At 39.3% G+C, this 19,004-nt stretch overlaps 1 protein-coding gene across 3 annotated transcripts in view; it reads left to right on the top strand.

The window, feature by feature from the left end:
• LRP6 (LDL receptor related protein 6) overlaps positions 1–19,004 on the top strand; it is a 133,989-nt gene that overhangs the window by 94,419 nt on the left and 20,566 nt on the right. For all 3 annotated transcript variants that reach the window (XM_056115522.1, XM_056115513.1, XM_056115502.1), the window contains 8 exons: positions 1,332–1,548; positions 2,600–2,889; positions 4,804–5,030; positions 8,150–8,334; positions 8,946–9,272; positions 13,664–13,866; positions 15,628–15,839; positions 17,042–17,232. In XM_056115522.1, coding sequence (XP_055971497.1) covers positions 1,332–1,548; positions 2,600–2,889; positions 4,804–5,030; positions 8,150–8,334; positions 8,946–9,272; positions 13,664–13,866; positions 15,628–15,839; positions 17,042–17,232 — 1,852 coding nt within the window. The remainder of the gene's footprint in view (positions 1–1,331; positions 1,549–2,599; positions 2,890–4,803; positions 5,031–8,149; positions 8,335–8,945; positions 9,273–13,663; positions 13,867–15,627; positions 15,840–17,041; positions 17,233–19,004) is intronic.

The following is a 19,004-nucleotide window of genomic DNA, read 5'->3' as shown; positions in this document are numbered from 1 at the left end:
CCTTAGGGGCCAGAGCCATTGTACAGCTGGTTGGGCAATTGCCTTGCACGTGCCTGGCCTCTATTCTATCCCTGGCATCCCATATGGTTCCCTGCGCACCAGCAGGAGTGATTCCTAAGTGCAAATCCAAGAGTAATCCCTGAGTATTGCTGAATGTGGCCCAAAAACAAAAAACCAAGGCCCTAAGTGTGGTGCCTGCAGCACTTGGAATAAGTATCACTGCATCCTAGGCTTGAGACCAGACCAGTGGACTTAGGTCTGCTTGTATATCTGCTGGAAGTGGCCCCTGAGCTTTTTTAGCACTTATGTGGCGGACCAAATCACTGTCACTGTCACTGTCCTCCCGTTGTTCATCGATTTTCTCGAGCCAGCCCAGTAACGTTTCCATTGTGACAATTGTTACTGTGTTTGGCATATCAAATACATCACAGGGAGCTTGCCAGGCTTTGCCGAACCAAATAAATAAATAAATTTGTAGAAAGATTTTCTTGTTAGTGACTGGATATTGGTGATTTCGGAAATTTATCTTTTAGAACAGAAAATAGTACCTGTTGCTCGGTGTCAGAAACCAAGGGTTCCTTCCCCACTCCTAGGTCAACTTCAAGCAATGTTTATATAATGAGAGTAACGGCATGGGTTCTGTGTTGCGTAGGTAGTTGGAAAGAGGAGGTTTATCTTACTGAAAATTGTAGAAAGTTGTAGAGTGTGTCATAAACTCCAAGTACTTTTGTGATTTTTTGCCTCAGGTTATAAGGTATTTATTTAGAGTGTGTGTATGTAGTTTATAGAAATCCTGTGTGTGTGTGTGTGTGTGTGTGTGTGTGTGTGTGTGTTTAAACAAAAGCAAGAAAATGAAAAATACACTAAGTGGAAAAAGCCTTACAAAGACATCAGCTCTGTAGCTTTGTGACCTTATACAAATCTTTGTGTCAGTTGTAAAGATTTAAAAAAATTGTATTTTAAAACAAAATTTGTACTAAGATCATGTGCGGAGATATATTGTAATTTGAAAACAGGGACAACTTACAGTAAATGATTTGTAAAAGTTTTTAACTTTTTATATACTCATTTACTAGAAAATATTATTCAGTAGTTCCAGAACTTTTAGAGAGAAGAGTAAATGGAGAAATAGAGGTAAAATATGAGTTTGCATTGAGTGTTTACAATCATTCTTATTAAATCAGTATACAGTATGTTGTTATTTTGCAAGTGCAATAGGAGAAATTGAAAGGACTTTTTTTATTTTAATGTCACTTGGCATTTGAATTTGTTATTTTTGTGTGCCTGTGAAAAATACGAACTTGCCCTTTCTCTTCTTTCTAAACTTAAAGGTAATGAATACTGATGGCACTGGGAGACGAGTACTAGTGGAAGACAAGATTCCTCACATATTTGGATTCACTCTGTTGGGGGACTATGTGTACTGGACTGACTGGCAGAGACGGAGTATCGAAAGAGTACACAAACGAAGTGCAGAGAGGGAAATCATCATAGATCAGCTTCCTGACCTCATGGGCCTCAAAGCCACAAATGTTCATAGAATCTTTGGTAAGTGATTCAAAATCCTCTTAGAGATGGAGCCAGGTTTGAGAAAACATGGAGATAGCAGTTTTTAAAGTATCAGAGTAAGTCACTGTTATGTGGAGACAGAAATAACCTGCTAAATAAGGAATGGGCATTTTAAAACTTATTATTTTTTTTTATTATTTTGGGTTTTGGGCCACACCCGGCAGTGCACAGTGCTTCCTCCTGGCTCTGTACTCAGGGATCACTCCTGGTGGACTTGGGGGACCATATAGGGTGCCAGGGATCGAACCTCAGTTGGTCATGTGCAAAGCAAGTGTACCTGCTGTATATCATTCTGATCCTTGGAATGGCCATTTTAAATGTTGACCTTACTCTGGTGTGTAGATTGAAGGACTAAACACGCATATGCCACCACCTCTTCAAAATAATTTAGTCCTGTTCTCACATTTTTAAATTTTGGTGTGAGTATAAAAGAAAGTACTTTGTATTTTGCCCTATTTTTATTTCCAGTTTATTAGCATGAGTTATGAAACTCTCTTATGACCTGGGTGAGGTCAGTACTGAGACAGCTTGGTGGCCCCTACCCTCCCACCCCCAGAGGTCAGCAAACTGATGCTGTGATACTTAGCTGTGGACACCTGATAATCATGATGCACTCTGGCTCCACCCCTGGGCTCCTGCGATGCTCTTGCCACCAGAGTAACTGCGACAACGGTGCTTCTGTGCCTGCCGGCCTTTTATTCCCTGTAAATCCTCCCCAGTATAATTCTAGAATTGAAACTAGACTTGGAAGCAGACATTGATCTTTATCAAGCAAATGCATAGTTTAATTTAGTTTGGGGGCCACACCACACCTGGCTGTACTCCTGACTCTGCACTCAGGGATCACTCTTTGGGGTGTTCTTCAGGACCGTGGTTCTGAAGATTGAATCCAGATTGACAAAGTGCAAGGCAAGCACCCTACCTGCTATACTATCTCTCTGGCTGCCTGCATAGTCATTTTAAAGTGAACATTTGTTGAGTGTGTCCCCTTTTGCATTCGATGCCCATTTATAATAAATTTCTCTTTTAGGTTCAAATCCTTGTGCTGAGGAAAATGGGGGGTGTAGCCATCTTTGCCTCTATAGACCACAGGGCCTGCGCTGTGCTTGCCCCATTGGCTTTGAGCTCATCAGCGACATGAAGACCTGCATTGTCCCAGAGGCTTTCCTTTTGTTTTCACGGAGAGCAGATATCAGACGAATTTCTTTGGAAACAAACAATAATAACGTTGCCATTCCTCTCACTGGTGTCAAAGAAGCTTCTGCTTTGGATTTTGATGTGACAGACAACCGAATCTACTGGACTGACATATCCCTCAAGGTTAGCAAAATAAATGGAAGTTATATCTAGGAAATTAAAGGGAGAGCTTCTCGAACTCCCGAATTTTTATGCTGTTAATCAACCTGCCTCATTAAGCCAAAGCTCATCTTAACTTTTCACAGAAAGTCAAGACTAATCTATGCATTAATCCATGCATTAATTCTTTAAGTGACATTTCATATAAGATAATTTGCATGAGTGTTATAAATCTGTAAGACTTAATCACCTATGTTTCATTTGTAGATAGAATATATTCTGCTGAGCACACAGTTGTGTTTGACATAAACAACTTAGACTTGATTTTTTTAAGCATTTTCAGGAATATTGTGGGGCCCAAGATAGAAACTGCCAGTTATGAGTTATAACATGCTTTTATTGTCTTTCCCCAAGATAAATATTAAAATGCATACTAAGTCAGTGAGGAAGAGGAACTCCTAACTAGAAAATGTGAAGAATGATTGTCCCTCCTTCCAGATTATTTTGGGCTTTTTACAGTAACTTATTATCAAGTTTTGTCTAATAAGCAGAAATGATGTGATATTAGAACCAATGCTGGATTCTAATGATACTTAGTAAAATCTATTAAATGATTGCATATACAGAGTAAATAAATTAACCTTGACTTTGTTATGTGACCTTATAAGTTTCTTCATACTGAAATTAAAAATGTCTCTTTTCCAAGAGCACTGGTGAGGATTAAATGAAAAATTGTATGTAAACAAAGTACTCATGATATTTGACCGGGAAATGTTGCTCAGTGATAGAGCACTTGGTTTCCATGTGTGAGGACCTGGGTGTCACCCCCAAGCACCACACATACAATAAGAGAAGAAGTAGTAGCACTACCCTAGTATTAATCTCATAATTTTTGGCATTTTAAATTTTGAAGATTCAAAGCTCAGTGGTAGAACTATGATTATGATTCTTTGCATTTTATAAGGTTTAAAGCTTTGAAATCTCAGATTGATGATGGTATGGCATATTTTCAAATACCATCAGAGAACTGACTGCTTTTGAAAAGTTTAAAATATTTTCATCACATATTTTTCACTTTCTTAATTTAATTTTCCTTTCCCCCCACTTTATTTAAACACTGCAATTTATAAAAATTGCTCATGATGATTTATTTATTATAGGCATTCAGTATTCCAACACGAATCCCACCGCCACGTCACCTTCTCTTCACTATTGTCTCCATTTCCCCAACCATCCCTCAAACAGGCCTACAAAAATATATTTTATATTGCTTGTTAATACTAAATGGCTAATGGAATGATAAAAAAATACTTCAGTAAGAGAAAATTTGTGAAAATCGTTGTATCTCACCATGGGGACATTGTCCTTGCCTAAGGGACAAGCTGTTGTTGCTAGTTGAGCCTTCCGTGTTAATGTTTTTGTTAATTGGATTAGTTGACTTCTACATTACATTCCCATCCAATCTGATGTGCTCCTACTGGGATGGTTAGTATTGTAGAGTTTGGAGATGTCACAGATGTGGCCGCGCACTCCAGAAAATTCAGAATATTTAAATGGGCGGTCTGGCCATGGGCTTGGTAGCAGCTGTTGAGGTGTGAGTGCAGTAGAGCTTTTGTCTGGGTAGGAACTTGGTCTGCCCACCTTCCAAAATTTCCCCAGAGATCTCAGCCAGGATTAGGTAGTCACTTTCTTCTTACCATCCTACTAGAATGAATTTTTGGTTCTTAAAAATACCAAAATTTCCTCCCTAAAGTGGCAGAGATGAGTTTACCATTGGTTAGAGGTTGAGATCAGTTTTTTTTGGTTCTTACAAAATATGTGAATTTTATTAAGATACTATGTGCTATTCTGCATCTTCCGCTCTCAGCAAAAACCAAGCCATACATTCTTTCTGGATAATGTTTTTTACCTTGTGACTTAGTTATTAATCTTTTGCAGACCATCAGCAGAGCCTTTATGAACGGCAGTGCACTGGAGCACGTGGTAGAATTTGGCTTAGATTATCCAGAAGGCATGGCAGTGGATTGGCTTGGCAAGAACTTGTACTGGGCAGACACAGGAACGAATCGAATTGAAGTGTCAAAGTTGGATGGGCAGCACAGACAAGTTTTGGTGTGGAAAGATCTTGATAGTCCCAGAGCTCTTGCATTGGATCCTGCTGAAGGGTAAATCGCTTTTTATGTGGTTTCTTTGCAACTCTATTGCACATGGCCTAGTTATGGGTTATATTTTTGACGTGTTCATTAAAGCTTATTAAGACTCTGACAACTTAATCACAGGTAGGCTTTATTGTATTTTTTCTCCATCATACCCACTTTTTACTGAATCCTTAATCAGATATGTGAATTTAAGTAGTAATATAATCTGCTTTAACAGTGAATTAATTTTGTCACTCTCAGAAAATTTCAAATGTATGTCACCCTGATGCGTAAGAGGTTTTACTTAAAATATATTAATCTTTGTGAAAAATGTGCCCAGTTGCTACAGGTAAAGTCACTGCAGAGTCATTACTCCTTTTTCCAGCACCAATTTTGACACCTGATGGATGTCCTTCATCTGTTCCAGGGTTTCTTCTCTGTTTTTTAAATCAGTTCTTTGTCTTTTCATACAGACTGTGAGTTGGCCAGTGTTTGTTGGGTTCACTTTTCTTTGCACAGTCCAAGGAATTGTAAATCATGAAACCATCATCATGGGTTCTGATTCCAAAAACAAAGATAATATCTGGGGTATTTTTCACAATTTGGTTACTTTTCTGGAATCTCTTAGTGCACTGCATCCAGGTGAAGGACATTAATGGTGATTTGTTCTCACAAAATGGTGTCCGTTGATCATGTAACTTTGAGGTATAGATAGTGACTGTGTTGTTGATAATGGCAGTATATATACAGAAAAACAGGGAGGAAATGAGTGACAGGCTTTATTTTAAAGCTATCAGTTGAGACTTGACTGATTCAGAATTAATAATCATCAGTGCTACTTTACTCTTGTCTTTATTTAACATTGGGTAGAGAAAAATGAGCAAAATAGGAACTGGAGACATAGCAGAAGGTCCCCAAACTTAAAGAGGTAGCAGATTGGCTAGATAGCAGGTGTACACACCTGCCTTGTGTATAGCTAATCCTGGTTTAGTCACATCATATAGGATCTCCCCAAAACTGCCAGGAATGACCCCTCAGCAAGATCCAGGAATAGCCCCTAAGCATGGTCAAGTGTGTCCTACCTTTTCCCTCCCCTGATTAACACTGTGGGTCAATAAATAGTACTGGTCATATTCGATCATATTGATCATATAAGTAAATAGCATTCTTGGAAGTATTGCGCCTGGTATTTCCTTGTACCTTTTCCCAAATCCAGTTCCAAATCTGTTGGAGTAAAATCAGTGATATGTGAATGCAAATGCTAGCAATATTTACATGTCGGTGACATAAAAACTGTATCTGAATAATATTCCCTGAATTCTTTGATTGGCTAATTCACCATCTAGTTTGAAGGCCATATCAGCCAGAGCTTCTCTATGCTGCCCTGTGATTGATTCTGGTGATCTTGACTGTAAGCATGAATTACTAGACAGATATATTTAGTACTCAGCAGGACGAAGGACTCTCATCTCGGCTGTTGGCAACTGTGAAATTTCTCCCACAGTTGTTTCTCTTTGGCACTTGCAGTGTACACGTGCTTGTCAGCTGACAAGTACAAATGCAAACAAAGCCTGACCCCAACTTTAACTTTTAGAAAAATACGTCTCATACATTGCTTCTAACTTAGCTATGAGCTGACAGACTGATGGATGAATGTCCTTAGATGTTCGGTGAAAACTGGGCAGGGAGTGCTTTCCTAGCTTTGGTATTCAGAGGGTCCCCAATCTTAGTTCCTTTAGTTAGTTAAAAAGGCTTTGGGTTAAGGATTCTAGACCTTGGAACTGGAGCAATAGCACTTGTTTTGCACGTGCTGACCCAGGTTTGATCCCCAACATCCGATATTGTCCCCCTGTATCGCCAGGAGTGATTCTTGTGCGCAGAGCCAGGAGTGAGAATACAGTTGTGGTCCCAAACGAACAACAACAAAAGGACTCTAGTTCTAGTTTTAGCACTGCCATGTGATTAGCCTGAGGAAATCTGATCAAATTCTCCTTGTTTCCTTTAGTTCTTTGGTCTCCTTGTCTCTTATAAAAGGGCTATACTGTAGGGTTGCTCTTAAAGTTTATTAAAGTGAAAAACTTAAGTAATTCTAAAATGTCATAAGAATTGAAGAGTAATGTTCACCGTGCAGCAGAAAGATAAAAGGGTATTTCATTGCTTTTATAGTTTGTTTCCTTGGGTCACATAAACAAACACCGTTCCTTGGTATTTTGTATAAAGAGCTTTGCTTTAATTTCATTTGAAGGTGATTTCTTTTTACCTTTAATATACTCATAACTTGGGGACAGTTGAATGCACAATTTGAAAAACAATTTTAAAATTGAAAGAAATAAGGCTATAGAGATAGTATAGGAGTGCTTGCCTTTTTTCCCACCAAGCCTCGTTTGAATTTGTATTACCACATTAATTGCCCAAGCACTGCCAGGACCAGGAGTAGGCCTGAGTACCACTGGGTGTGGCACCCAAACAACATCAGAACAAGTTTTTTAAAAAGTTAATAAAGTTAAAAAAATTTAAAACTCAAATTACATGGTTTGAGATATATATATTCTATAATTAACCAGATTCTGAGACCAGTGCTTTTTAAATTTCTGTTTGAATATTAATTTTATAAATGAAGTGCTTCAGTAAGAAAATATTTGACATTTCTAAATCCTAGGTTTTGGATGGAATGAAATCATTGGAAAAACTAAGGAAAGCTGACTCACTTCCTCTTTGGGCCATGGAAAAATAAAGGGTGCTAAAATAGAAAAAAATAGCCCTGTAGCACTGTAATCCCGTTGTTCATCAATTTGCTCGAGCGGGCACCAGTAACGTCTCAAAACAAATTGGGAGACTTGTTACTGTTTTGGGCATATCGAGTATGTCATGGGTAGCTTGCCAGGCTTTGCCGTGCGGGTGGAATACTCTTGGTAGCTTGCCGGGCTCTCTGAGAGGGGTGGAGGAATCAAACCCAGGTCAGCCACGTGAAAGGCAAATGCCTTACCCACTGTGCTACTGCTTCAACCCAGAAAAAAATATAATCATGATTTTGTTTAATTCTAAATTTGTATTTTCTTCAAATTTATTTTATGACTATTTATGACTATGATCTTTCTGCAGAATATCAAAAGTAAAGTGTTACATATTCATTGTTTTGAATATAGGTTTATGTATTGGACTGAATGGGGTGGAAAACCTAAGATAGACAGAGCTGCTATGGATGGAAGTGAACGAACCACACTAGTCCCAAACGTGGGACGAGCAAATGGCCTAACTATTGATTATGCTAAAAGGAGACTTTATTGGACAGACCTAGATACCAACTTAATAGAATCTTCAAATATGCTTGGTAAGCTGTACTTCTTTTATTCAAGCGTGGTGTATAATTCTTTTCTACGCAGAAACAAGTGCCTGTTACTCACATTTGGTTAGTACCTGTTAATATCACATTAGATACTACTGCTAAAAATATGAGTGTCTAGGTCCTTAGTAGGCCAGATACCTGGATTCACATGCTTTTGTTATGAGAAATTTTATTATTTGGGGGTTTAATGGAGTATATAACTGACTAGTCCTGAAGTGGCTTTTGTGCCAGTGAAATACAATATGCACATTTTTTTCTTTTTATATAAAGAAGAAACAGAGTTGAACCATAAACCTTAATGGAGAAAAATATACCAAAATCAAAGTAGACCATTTGCAGGAGTTTAAACAAACTCATTGATTTATAGCAAGACAGTACAGGTCTGCTGGGTGTTGGTGGCAGATGAATTGATTCTGAGGACTGCTTTAATTCAGAATTGTATAAGTGAATTGTTTCACATTAGCTATAAATGTAGTTTTATGTTTTATATGTTTTGGATTTCTTTCTTTTTTATTGCTTTTTGGCTATGCTGCTCTTACATGCACACATATTTCATCCTCTGCTTCTCTCCCGTCTAACTGCCTTTCCATAAATAGGACTCAACCGTGAAGTTATAGCAGATGACTTGCCTCATCCTTTTGGCTTAACTCAGTACCAAGATTACATCTACTGGACGGATTGGAGCCGACGCAGCATTGAGCGTGCCAACAAAACCAGTGGCCAAAACCGCACCATCATTCAGGGCCATTTGGATTATGTGATGGACATCCTCGTCTTTCACTCCTCTCGACAGGCAGGATGGAATGAATGTGCTTCCAGCAATGGGCACTGCTCCCACCTCTGCTTGGCTGTGCCAGTAGGAGGTTTTGTTTGTGGATGTCCTGCCCACTACTCTCTTAATGCTGACAACAGGACTTGTAGTGGTAAGCTGCATTTCTCCCAAGACAGACTGAAACTGCAAGAAAAACTAGAATCTGGGAAAACAAGATAGTTCACGTTCTTTCTAGCTTAAAAAGTTGGAAACGGTCAGAGTTGATCATTATGAAAGAGAAGGATTACAGTAATATGCAGGGTTCTTTTTTTTTAACTTGATTTTTGTTTGATAGCTAGTTGATGCTATAGGAAAATTGTATCTTTTACTTTTGGACATTGAAATTTATTGCAAAAATTGTGTAGCTTCATTGAGAGAGGAAGTCACATGTGCCTGCTTTGCATAATGCATATTCTTCATCACCTAAAAAAAGCAGTGTGGCAAAGAGAGCTCTGAAATATGGCCTCCTTGTCTTTCGATTTTGATAAGAGTATGCTGGAGCGATGGCACAGCGGGTTGAGCGTTTGCCTTTCACGCAGCCAACGTGGCAGACCCCAGTTCGATTCCTCCGCCCCTCTCGGAGAGTCCGGCAAGCTACTGAGAGTATCTCCCCACACGGCAAAGCCTGGCAAGCTACCCGTGACGTATTTGATACGCCAAACACAGTAACAACAAGTCTCACAATGGAGATGTTACTGGGCCCATTCAAGCAAATCGATGAACAAAGGGAGGACAGTGCTATACTAAAGCTAAAACATCAAGTGTGTAAGAGGCCAGGCAGAAGGTGCAGAAGAGTAACTAGAACCCAGTGGAAAACAGTGGCTAGATCGAAAATAGCACACAAGTGCTCTGGACATAGCGGGTGGCCACCCCTGCCTTCCAGCCAAGGGTCCCAGATCTATCCAGTCATCAGTCCAGTCCAGATATTTTTCTGTTGGGTGGGTGGGAGCTAATTATATCTCGATTTTTAAATGTTAGTGGCGAATTATTATTATACACATAAATACTCATTCGTGCTAACAGCAGCCAAACAGTATATAACATAATGTTGTTGGTTTGAGGGAAACCTGATTTATGACTCACATATATCTGATGACCTGTATATTAGTGGATGGAGAGAACAAATTGGTTGAAGTTTTTTTGAGGTCTGAGGGGCTCCCCAGTGGGGTTGGGGGCCCTTGATAACTGAGGAGCTAGGTAGAGGACAGAAGGGGTCTAAGGAAACCTTGATTAAAGAGGGAAAGTGCTTAGTGTGTACCGAAGCCAGAATAGGGGAGGTAGGATTGTTTCCAAAATGAACTGGTGAATACTGCTGAGAAGCTGAGGAGTGCAAGATTTAAAATGTATCCATTGAATTTGGGTATCTTAAGGTGTCATGGTGAGAAGTTGAGTAGATCAAAAAGTAAATGGATGAAGGAAGAGTGGTATGTATATACAGACATTTCTTTCAATATGTCTGACTTTGACTGGAAGGAGAAAAGGAGGGTAATAACTGATAGCAAATCGAGAAAAGATGAAAACAGCTTTTGAGCTCATTGTTGTTTTAGGTGCTCATGCCCACATGTTAGCTGGTGAGTAAAGTCTGAGAAATCAGCACTGAGTGTCTGGTATGTGTCTTTGTATCTTTTTTTCTAATGGATAGCAGGCTTCCAGAGGTTGCCTTTGGTGGACTTTTTAAAGGATTCTACTTGTTATTGGTATAAAGATATTGGAATAGCAAACCCCAAAACAAATTTAGGACAAGTTTAGCACAAAAGTACTGTCCTTAGAGAAGTTTTCCAACATTGTAATTTGCTCCTGACCTGTGTTTCAGAAGCTAGAGTAGATCATGTTGTTTCACTGCCCTAAACCTTGCAATTGCTTTCCATTTCAACCGGCAAGAACCTAGTTCTTACAGAGGCATACAAGTTTTTCAGTGATCGGTAACCCAAACCCTACGCACCCTCGAACCCTACCAGCCTCCACCCCTCGCACGCTTTTTTCTTTTCTAGCTTCAGGCTTTACTATACTTTCTCTTGCATTCTTTATTCTCTTTGGGCCACACCTGACAGTATTCAGTATTCAGGTTTTAGTCCTGCCTGTGCACTCAGGAATCACTCTTGAACATGCGCAGGGGACCGTATATGGTGCCAGGGAGGCATGGAACCCAGTTTAGCTGGAAGCTCTTTTCTGTCTCGGACCATGTTGTGCATTCATTATCCTGCCATTCTAGCCTCATTGTCGTTTTCAACTGTGCCAGTTACTCTTACCTCAGGAATGTTTACTGTTTGTTTTTCTTCTAGAGTGTTCTTTCTGCAAAAATGTTATGGTAATATTTGCTTGTGACTGGTACAGTATGATCAGACTACCCAGTTAAAAATTATATCCTTCTGTCCTGTCTAGCACTGGCAGTGCCCCTTATTTGTACATTTCTTTTTTCCGTTGTACTCATCACATTTTGGGCTTGGGGGCTGGACCCCAGCATGGCATACTCCTGGCTCTGCACTCAGGGATCTTTCTTGGCAATGATCAGGAGACCATATGCAGAGCCAGGAACGGAGCCTGGGTTGGCTGTATGCAAGGCAAGTGCCCTGCCCTCTGTACAATCTCCACAGCTCAGGGCAATTTGTTTTTTTTTATTTTTAAACACTATTCTTTATATGAGATGAAGAATTTGGAATATATAAGCTACATAGGATGAATTTACACTTGTAAAATCGCTTATCTGTTGTCTATGCAGTGATTGACTTGTAAATAAATTAAAACATCAGCATCCTCTTAGAAATAATGAGACCTTTGATTGAAACTACTAATTTTTATGGGGATTTTGAAGCAACTATATATTTTAAACCTCGATTGGCTTTGTTTTAATTAACATTTTTAGAACATCAAGATCCATGCCTAATGTAGAATATTATTAAAGATTAAAATTGACTCAAAGACATACCCTCTACGATATAACTAAGGAGCTAAATACATGTTTGAATAATTGCTTCCCAGGCAGGAAAAGTTGTCAAGTAAAATTCTGGAATCTTCCTTTTGTCATTTTGTATATAAGGTTAAAGTTTCAAAAGTGATGTTTATCTTGTTAGATAATTTACAGTTTAGAATATTAATGTAATTGATTGGTAAGGAAGTTTAAATGTTCCCAAATAATTCTTTAGGAAAAGAAGAGTGGAACTAGTTAGCCACCCTGCTGTGTTTCTGTGTTCTGTGGCCTGAATTCTGTGCTAAAATTGCTAAGAGTTGTTAGAGGACCTTTGTGGGGTGGGGTCAGGGAAGGGGCCTCCAGGTATTGGAGGATTTCCGTCGAAACACTGGAGCAGGTAGGGCACCAACCTTGCATGTGGCTGACCCAGGCTTGATCCCTAGTGCCACATATAGGTCCCCTGAGCTCTGCCTGGTGTGGCCCAAAAATAAATACAACAATTCAAAACTTCCTTTTGTTTCATATCTACATACTTCCTTACTTTTTTTTTTTTTCGTTAGTTCCAGGGATCACTAAACCTGTTCTCATCTATAGAAAGCATTTATTTTACTGCTGAGACTCATTCTTACCCCATAATCTTTTGGGTGCACTCTCCTAAGATGTGTGCAGGGGCCAGGGGTGACTCCTGGTAATGCTTAGCCCGGTTCTACAGGCATGAAGTGTCAATGCTTGAGTCCTGCAGTTTTGGGGTCACCAGAGCTACACCCAGTGGTACAGTCTTGGGGCCTCTGGATGTGAAGCAAGAAGCTGTGTAAATATTTTTTACTTACATTATAAAGTTTTTAGAGCAACCAACTTACTTTATGGGATCAGATGGTGGCCTTATGTTGGAGTTGAGCAAACTTTGACCCCGGAGAGGTTTAGTGACTCATTTAAGATCAAGTGACTAGATAGAGAACAGAAACGCAAACAATCTTTAGTTTCTACTTCGACTTCTGGAGGTTCTAGCTCTGCCATTCCAGAGGATAGTCTATGGAGGAGCAAAACTATTCACTTTGTAAACAAGAGGTAGGGATTTTTTGTTTTCTGGGGTTTTTGGTTTTTGTTGTTGTTGTTGTTTTTTCCTTAGGACTACACCCAACATTGCTGGGGGTGAGCACACCTAAAGATGCTTGTTAGATTATAAGAGCCTCAAGCCTCACAGTGCTTGGGAGCCACCAAGGCCCCCTCTGCAATGCTTGGGGGCTTCGCAGTGCCAGGGATTGGTCTCCCAGGCCTGGGAGATTTAGATGTATGTGTTACCACTTGAGCCATGTGTTAACACATACGGATTAGAATTTTGTTCTTAGAGAATATGTGCTATTCCTGTGGACCAGATGTGTGGGGGGGAGGGGCAGATTTAGATAGCAGTGTCTTGGGTAGGTTCATATCTGGGTTGGTTACTACTGTGCTGATCAGAGGAACCTTAAGGGAAGTTTCTGGGGGCATGTCAGAGGGTTTTGTCCTCAGCATCTGCATTGTGGGAGAGAGGAGGCTGATCAGTGTTGGAATGCTACAGGACGTAAGCTCATATTTCTTATTTACTCTTCCTGTAGCTCCAACCACCTTCTTACTCTTCAGTCAGAAAAGTGCCATCAACCGCATGGTGATTGATGAACAGCAAAGCCCTGACATCATCCTTCCTATCCATAGTCTTCGGAATGTTCGGGCCATTGACTATGACCCACTGGACAAGCAGCTCTATTGGATTGACTCACGGCAAAATGTGATTCGAAAAGCACAAGAAGATGGCAGCCAGGTAATTTAAGGACTCACTTCAAAATTAATTTCTTATGCCTAGAAACAAATTTTTGACCCAGCAGCTCTTTTTCCTTCTAATGATCTTAGAGTAAATGATATTTTGAAATACTATCATAATGAAAATCATATTGGGGTAATATATGTCAATATATTGGTAATGACTTTGTCACTACAATCGGCTATCAGAAAGGATTATAAAGGACATAGCTCATTACCTATTGTGTAGTAGGAACTCAGTAATTCTACTGCTGTTGAACTATTATTTCAGAGGTTCAGAGAATAGGAAATACACACAGTCTCACTAAAATTTTAAGGCAAGTCATTGGTTGAATTCTCATGGAGTAGAAGAATAAATGAATTGTTAGTTTTAATAATCCTATGTAAACAAAACTTGCAGGATATGTTTATTCTTTCCTTTGGTTATTTTCTCTCTGTGGGAAAGAATAAATAAATCTTAGCTAATAAATATTATATAACAAAACTTTCATGGTTACAGACAGGGTCATGGTTTCCCAGTGATTATTCATCCTTGTTTTTTTTCTGTGACTTAGGAGTTTAATACTGGGATTATTATTAATATTTGTCATTCTATCATGGCAGTATTGGATTTTTGAATGTAGTTAGGGAGACTAGATTATTAATTTTGATATGTTCTTTCATAGAAAAAGAGCAAGGCAATAATGATTTAAGGTTGCTGACGAATCAGCAAATGATAAGTGTATACAGATGAGGTTACCAGAGATACATGACAGATGCATCTTAGACTAAGTAGGGTGATAACTAGTAGATACTAATCATAGCAGTAATTATATAGTCAGGGACACACCAAATAAATGAGATACTATCAGTAAGGAAGATGCTCCCTTAGAGATTCTGAGAAGGTAAAGTATGACTTGCTCAGATAGAACGATGGACAAAGCCTTTAGTTTTGCTTGGGTTTGTAAAAAAATTTTTTTGTAGATCTGAAGATTAGAGGGAAAAAAACATGATTAATTGATATAATTTACAGCTTTGACTAATTATTGTTGTCTCTAGAGCAGAGTTTCTTTTGGTTTTGGGTTACACCCAGCAGTGCTTGGGGGCTCCTCCCACTCTGGGTTCAGGGCCCTCTTGCAGTGCTTAGGAGACCATGCAGTGACAGGATGAAAACCCAAGTCTTCCTTCAGCCCAGCAAGTCATTTCTTGGGCCCAAGGGCAGAGTTTCTTAACCCGAGTGCTACAGACAGATTGGGGCTGGATGATTTTTTGGGGGGAGGAGGCGGAGATAGGTAGCTAACATATACATTGTAGGATGTTTTGCAGCATCCCTCTCTCTGCTTTTGGATTCCAGTTAAATCCACTTAGATATAACAACAAAATAACTCCATATGTTTCCCAAATGCCTCAGTAGAGGCATTTGCAAATGCAAAATTACTTCTGTTTGAGTGTAATTTCTAGGGTGTGATTTTTAACCCGAGTTATGTCCAGATGAGTTGCCACTTTCTCGCTCCCATCTGTAATTGGCACATGATCAGGTTCTTCAAACAGTGATTATGGCATCAGCTTCAGCCCTATGTCTTAACAACAAAACAGAACATTTTTGAAGTGCTTATTAATAAAGAAGTACAATATTTATTTTTTAGGAAAAATTAATAGGTAAGAAATGTTTTCTGAGATTTGACCATCTCACGAAATGTGTGACCACGGAAGTACAAGCCTTGGGAGTGAGTTGCCATAGCTCTGACACGAAGTCCAATTTTCTGTCTTTTTCTTTCCCTAGGGCTTTACCGTGGTTGTGAGTTCAGTTCCAAATCAGAACCTAGAAATCCAGCCTTACGATCTCAGCATTGATATTTATAGCCGCTACATTTACTGGACTTGTGAGGCTACGAATGTGATTAATGTAACAAGATTAGATGGGAGATCGATTGGAGTGGTGCTCAAAGGGGAACAAGACAGACCTCGGGCCATTGTGGTGAATCCTGAGAAAGGGTAAGTCACTGAAGCGGCGCCAAGCTCCTTGCCTCTGAGACCCTCTGGTCTTCCTTTCTAGCCCGTAAGTTACTTATCTTTATGTGTGCTGTGCTCTGGTGGAAAGATGTACCCTATCCAGTTTCCCCAATATTGTCTTGCATACTCTTCTATGTTTTCTCTGATTTTACAGTTTTACTGTGTAGGATTTCATTCCTTATTTGCCTTTTCTATAAATATTCCTCATACCTCAGGAACACCTGAAGTACTTCATCCTCCATGAAGTTTTCCTTGACCTTTTCTCCCTCTGGCCAGATGTGATTTTTCCCATTCCAACACCCCACATCCTAAACCTGTCTGTCTAATTAGTTCTTCCTGCCACCTCTTTTACTTGTTTCTCACTCATGTATTTTTCTACTAGACTTTAGGTTCCTTTCTGTTAAAAACTTTGTTTTATTTGGTACAGTTTTGCATTTAATAAACTGTATTTGCCTCTGAATGCTGAGGAATTTATCATGGAACATGGAACATGACTGACTTTAAAAGGGGCTGGAGCGATAGTACAGTGGGTAGGGCATTTATCAGCCTTGCACACAGCTGATCTGGGTTTGATCCCTACCATCCTATATGATTCCCTGAGCATTGCCGTGTGTGACCCAAATAGAAAAAAAATAGCAGTAATAATAATAATAAATCAATAGTTATAGGGAAAAAGATAGGCCATAGGCATTAAATATAACTTCATATGAATTATTTTTTATCCATGAGGTGAATTAATTACAGACAGAATTTTTTGAAATTGTGTTCGTGATGCTCTGGTTATTTCTCTTTGATTTAACTTATCATACAGGCTTAGGCATGCATGTGTCTAATGTTTTAATCCATGAAATTTTTAATCCACTAATCCATGAAAGTTAGTTCCCTAAAAACAGCGATGTACTTTCATTTAATGCTATTAAAGCAATAAACATCCCACGGCCTTTCAAAAAGTGAACTGTAACACATTTTAAAATAATATTCTACCTCCTTCGTCTCAACAAGAATGTTCTCATTTTGTGTGGATTCTTTTTTTTTTTTTTTTTTTTTTTTTTGCTTTATGGGTCACACCCGGCAATGCACAGGGTTGGCCACATGCAAGGCAAATGCCCTACCCACTGTGCTATCACTTCAGCCTCTTGTGTGGATTCTTAATTGGTAAACTTACTATTTACTTTTATCTCCAGGTATATGTATTTTACTAATCTTCAGGAAAGGTCACCCAAAATTGAACGAGCTGCTTTGGATGGAACAGAACGTGAGGTCCTCTTTTTCAGTGGTTTAAGTAAACCAATTGCTTTAGCCCTTGATAGCAGATTGGGCAAGCTCTTTTGGGCTGATTCGGACCTTCGACGAATTGAAAGTAGTGATCTCTCAGGTATGCAAGACATGTTTCCTTATTCTGATTTGAGATTTTGAGATAATTCATCAGTAAAAATTGTACTTTTGTTGTTGTTTGAGCATGGAAGGTATTGCTCTGGGACCATGCAGTGCTGGAGTTTGTACCAGGGCCTCCTGAATGCAGCCCATGCTCTGTTTAGGTTTACCCCCTTGAACTGTCTCTGACACAACATTTGTCTTTTCATTCTCGTTTTTGGTTTTTTGGTCACACCCAGCAATGTTCAGGGGTTGCTTCTGACTCAGTGTTCTGAGGTTGGGTGGGTGCACCGAGGATGGGTGCACCGAGAATCAGACACCACTCAGTGCATATACTCAACCCTTTGAACTGTCGGCTCCCCAGCCATGTATTTGTACCTGTTTTCTCTACAGTTTTGTTCTTGAAAACATCATGTTAGTTGGGAACTACATTTTCTTTATCCATCAATATGATTACTCTTAGCGAATTACTTGCCAGTTTCTTAATTGGGGCTCTCTGTATAAGTAACACATTTCTGGTGTGTCTTTTCCTTTCCTGGTTCTTTTCTAACTTATGTTGTCTCCTATTTTGGCCTGAATTCTAGTCTACAAAAAAAAATATCCGCAGGTTTTTCTTCCATTAAAGTTTATATTTTTTCTCCTCATGTCACTATTGTACTAAAGTATCTTCCAGAAGAGACTCTTAACGGGAGGGAAGAACATTTACTCTTACACTAAAGTTGGTTCAAAAAATGCAGTTAAACTCAAATGCTCTTTACACTCTTGGTGTTTAGATCTGATCACATCAATGATATGTTTCAGTGAGCTTTTACCCTCTCATTTCTCTGCAGTCCTGCTTACTTTCTCTTCCAGTTTCTGGTATTCCTACTAAAGATCTGGAATATGAATTTAAAATAGGCACTATGTCCAGGGGAGAGGGGAAAACTGTCAGAGTTACTCATTGAGATAACTTGGTTACAGTAAAGATATTGTTTACGCTTCTGATGTACAACACTGTACCTAAGTGCTCAGTCTTACACCACTGTGTTTTTGTTGCTTAGTTCTGCCTTTCTCCTCACCACCCCTGTTACCCAGATCTTCCTCCATTCTCAGTTTGGTAACCTCAGTGTTATCGTCACAGTCCAAGGTTTATTTTCATTGGACACTGTCTTTGCTCTTACATTGTTTCTCTGTATACCTCGTATGAGCGAAATAATCTGACTTCTGTCTTTCTCATTATTATTTTTCTTCATATTTTTATTTGCATCCAAATTGTAGCAAAGGGCAAGATTTCATCTTTTCTTATAACTGAGTAGAATTGCATTGTGTATATAGATTAATTTATTCACTCATGTATTGTTGAACATTTGGATTGTTTCCAGATCTTGACTTTTTTTAAACAGTGCTACAATGATGTAGGTATGCATATAATTAATGTGTTTGTGTTCTTGGAATAGATATCAAGGTGTAGAATTGTTGGGTCATATGGAGTTTTAATTGTTTGAGAAGTTTCCTGACTGCTTCCCAGAGAGGCTAAACCAGATACCAAACCTCCAGCTAAGTGAGGGTTCCTTTTTCATCATGTTTCCTCAGCACTGTTGGAAGAGGCCATCCTCATGGTTGTGCGATGGTGTGACATTCTTTGTTGTTTTGATTTGCAGTCTTCCTGATAAGAGATGTAGGGCACTTTTTTGGGGGGGGTGTCACACCCGGCGATGCTCAGGGGTTACTTCTGGTTCTGCACTCAGGAATTACTCCTGGTGGTGCTCGGGACCATATGGGATGCTGGGAATC

The sequence above is a fragment of the Sorex fumeus genome, unplaced genomic scaffold (genome assembly GCF_029834395.1).
Source record: "Sorex fumeus unplaced genomic scaffold, SorFum_2.1 ptg000003l, whole genome shotgun sequence".
Taxonomy (NCBI): Eukaryota; Metazoa; Chordata; class Mammalia; order Eulipotyphla; family Soricidae; genus Sorex; species Sorex fumeus.
Note: the sequence above shows the minus strand (reverse complement) of the source record. Positions and strands in the feature narration are given on the sequence as shown.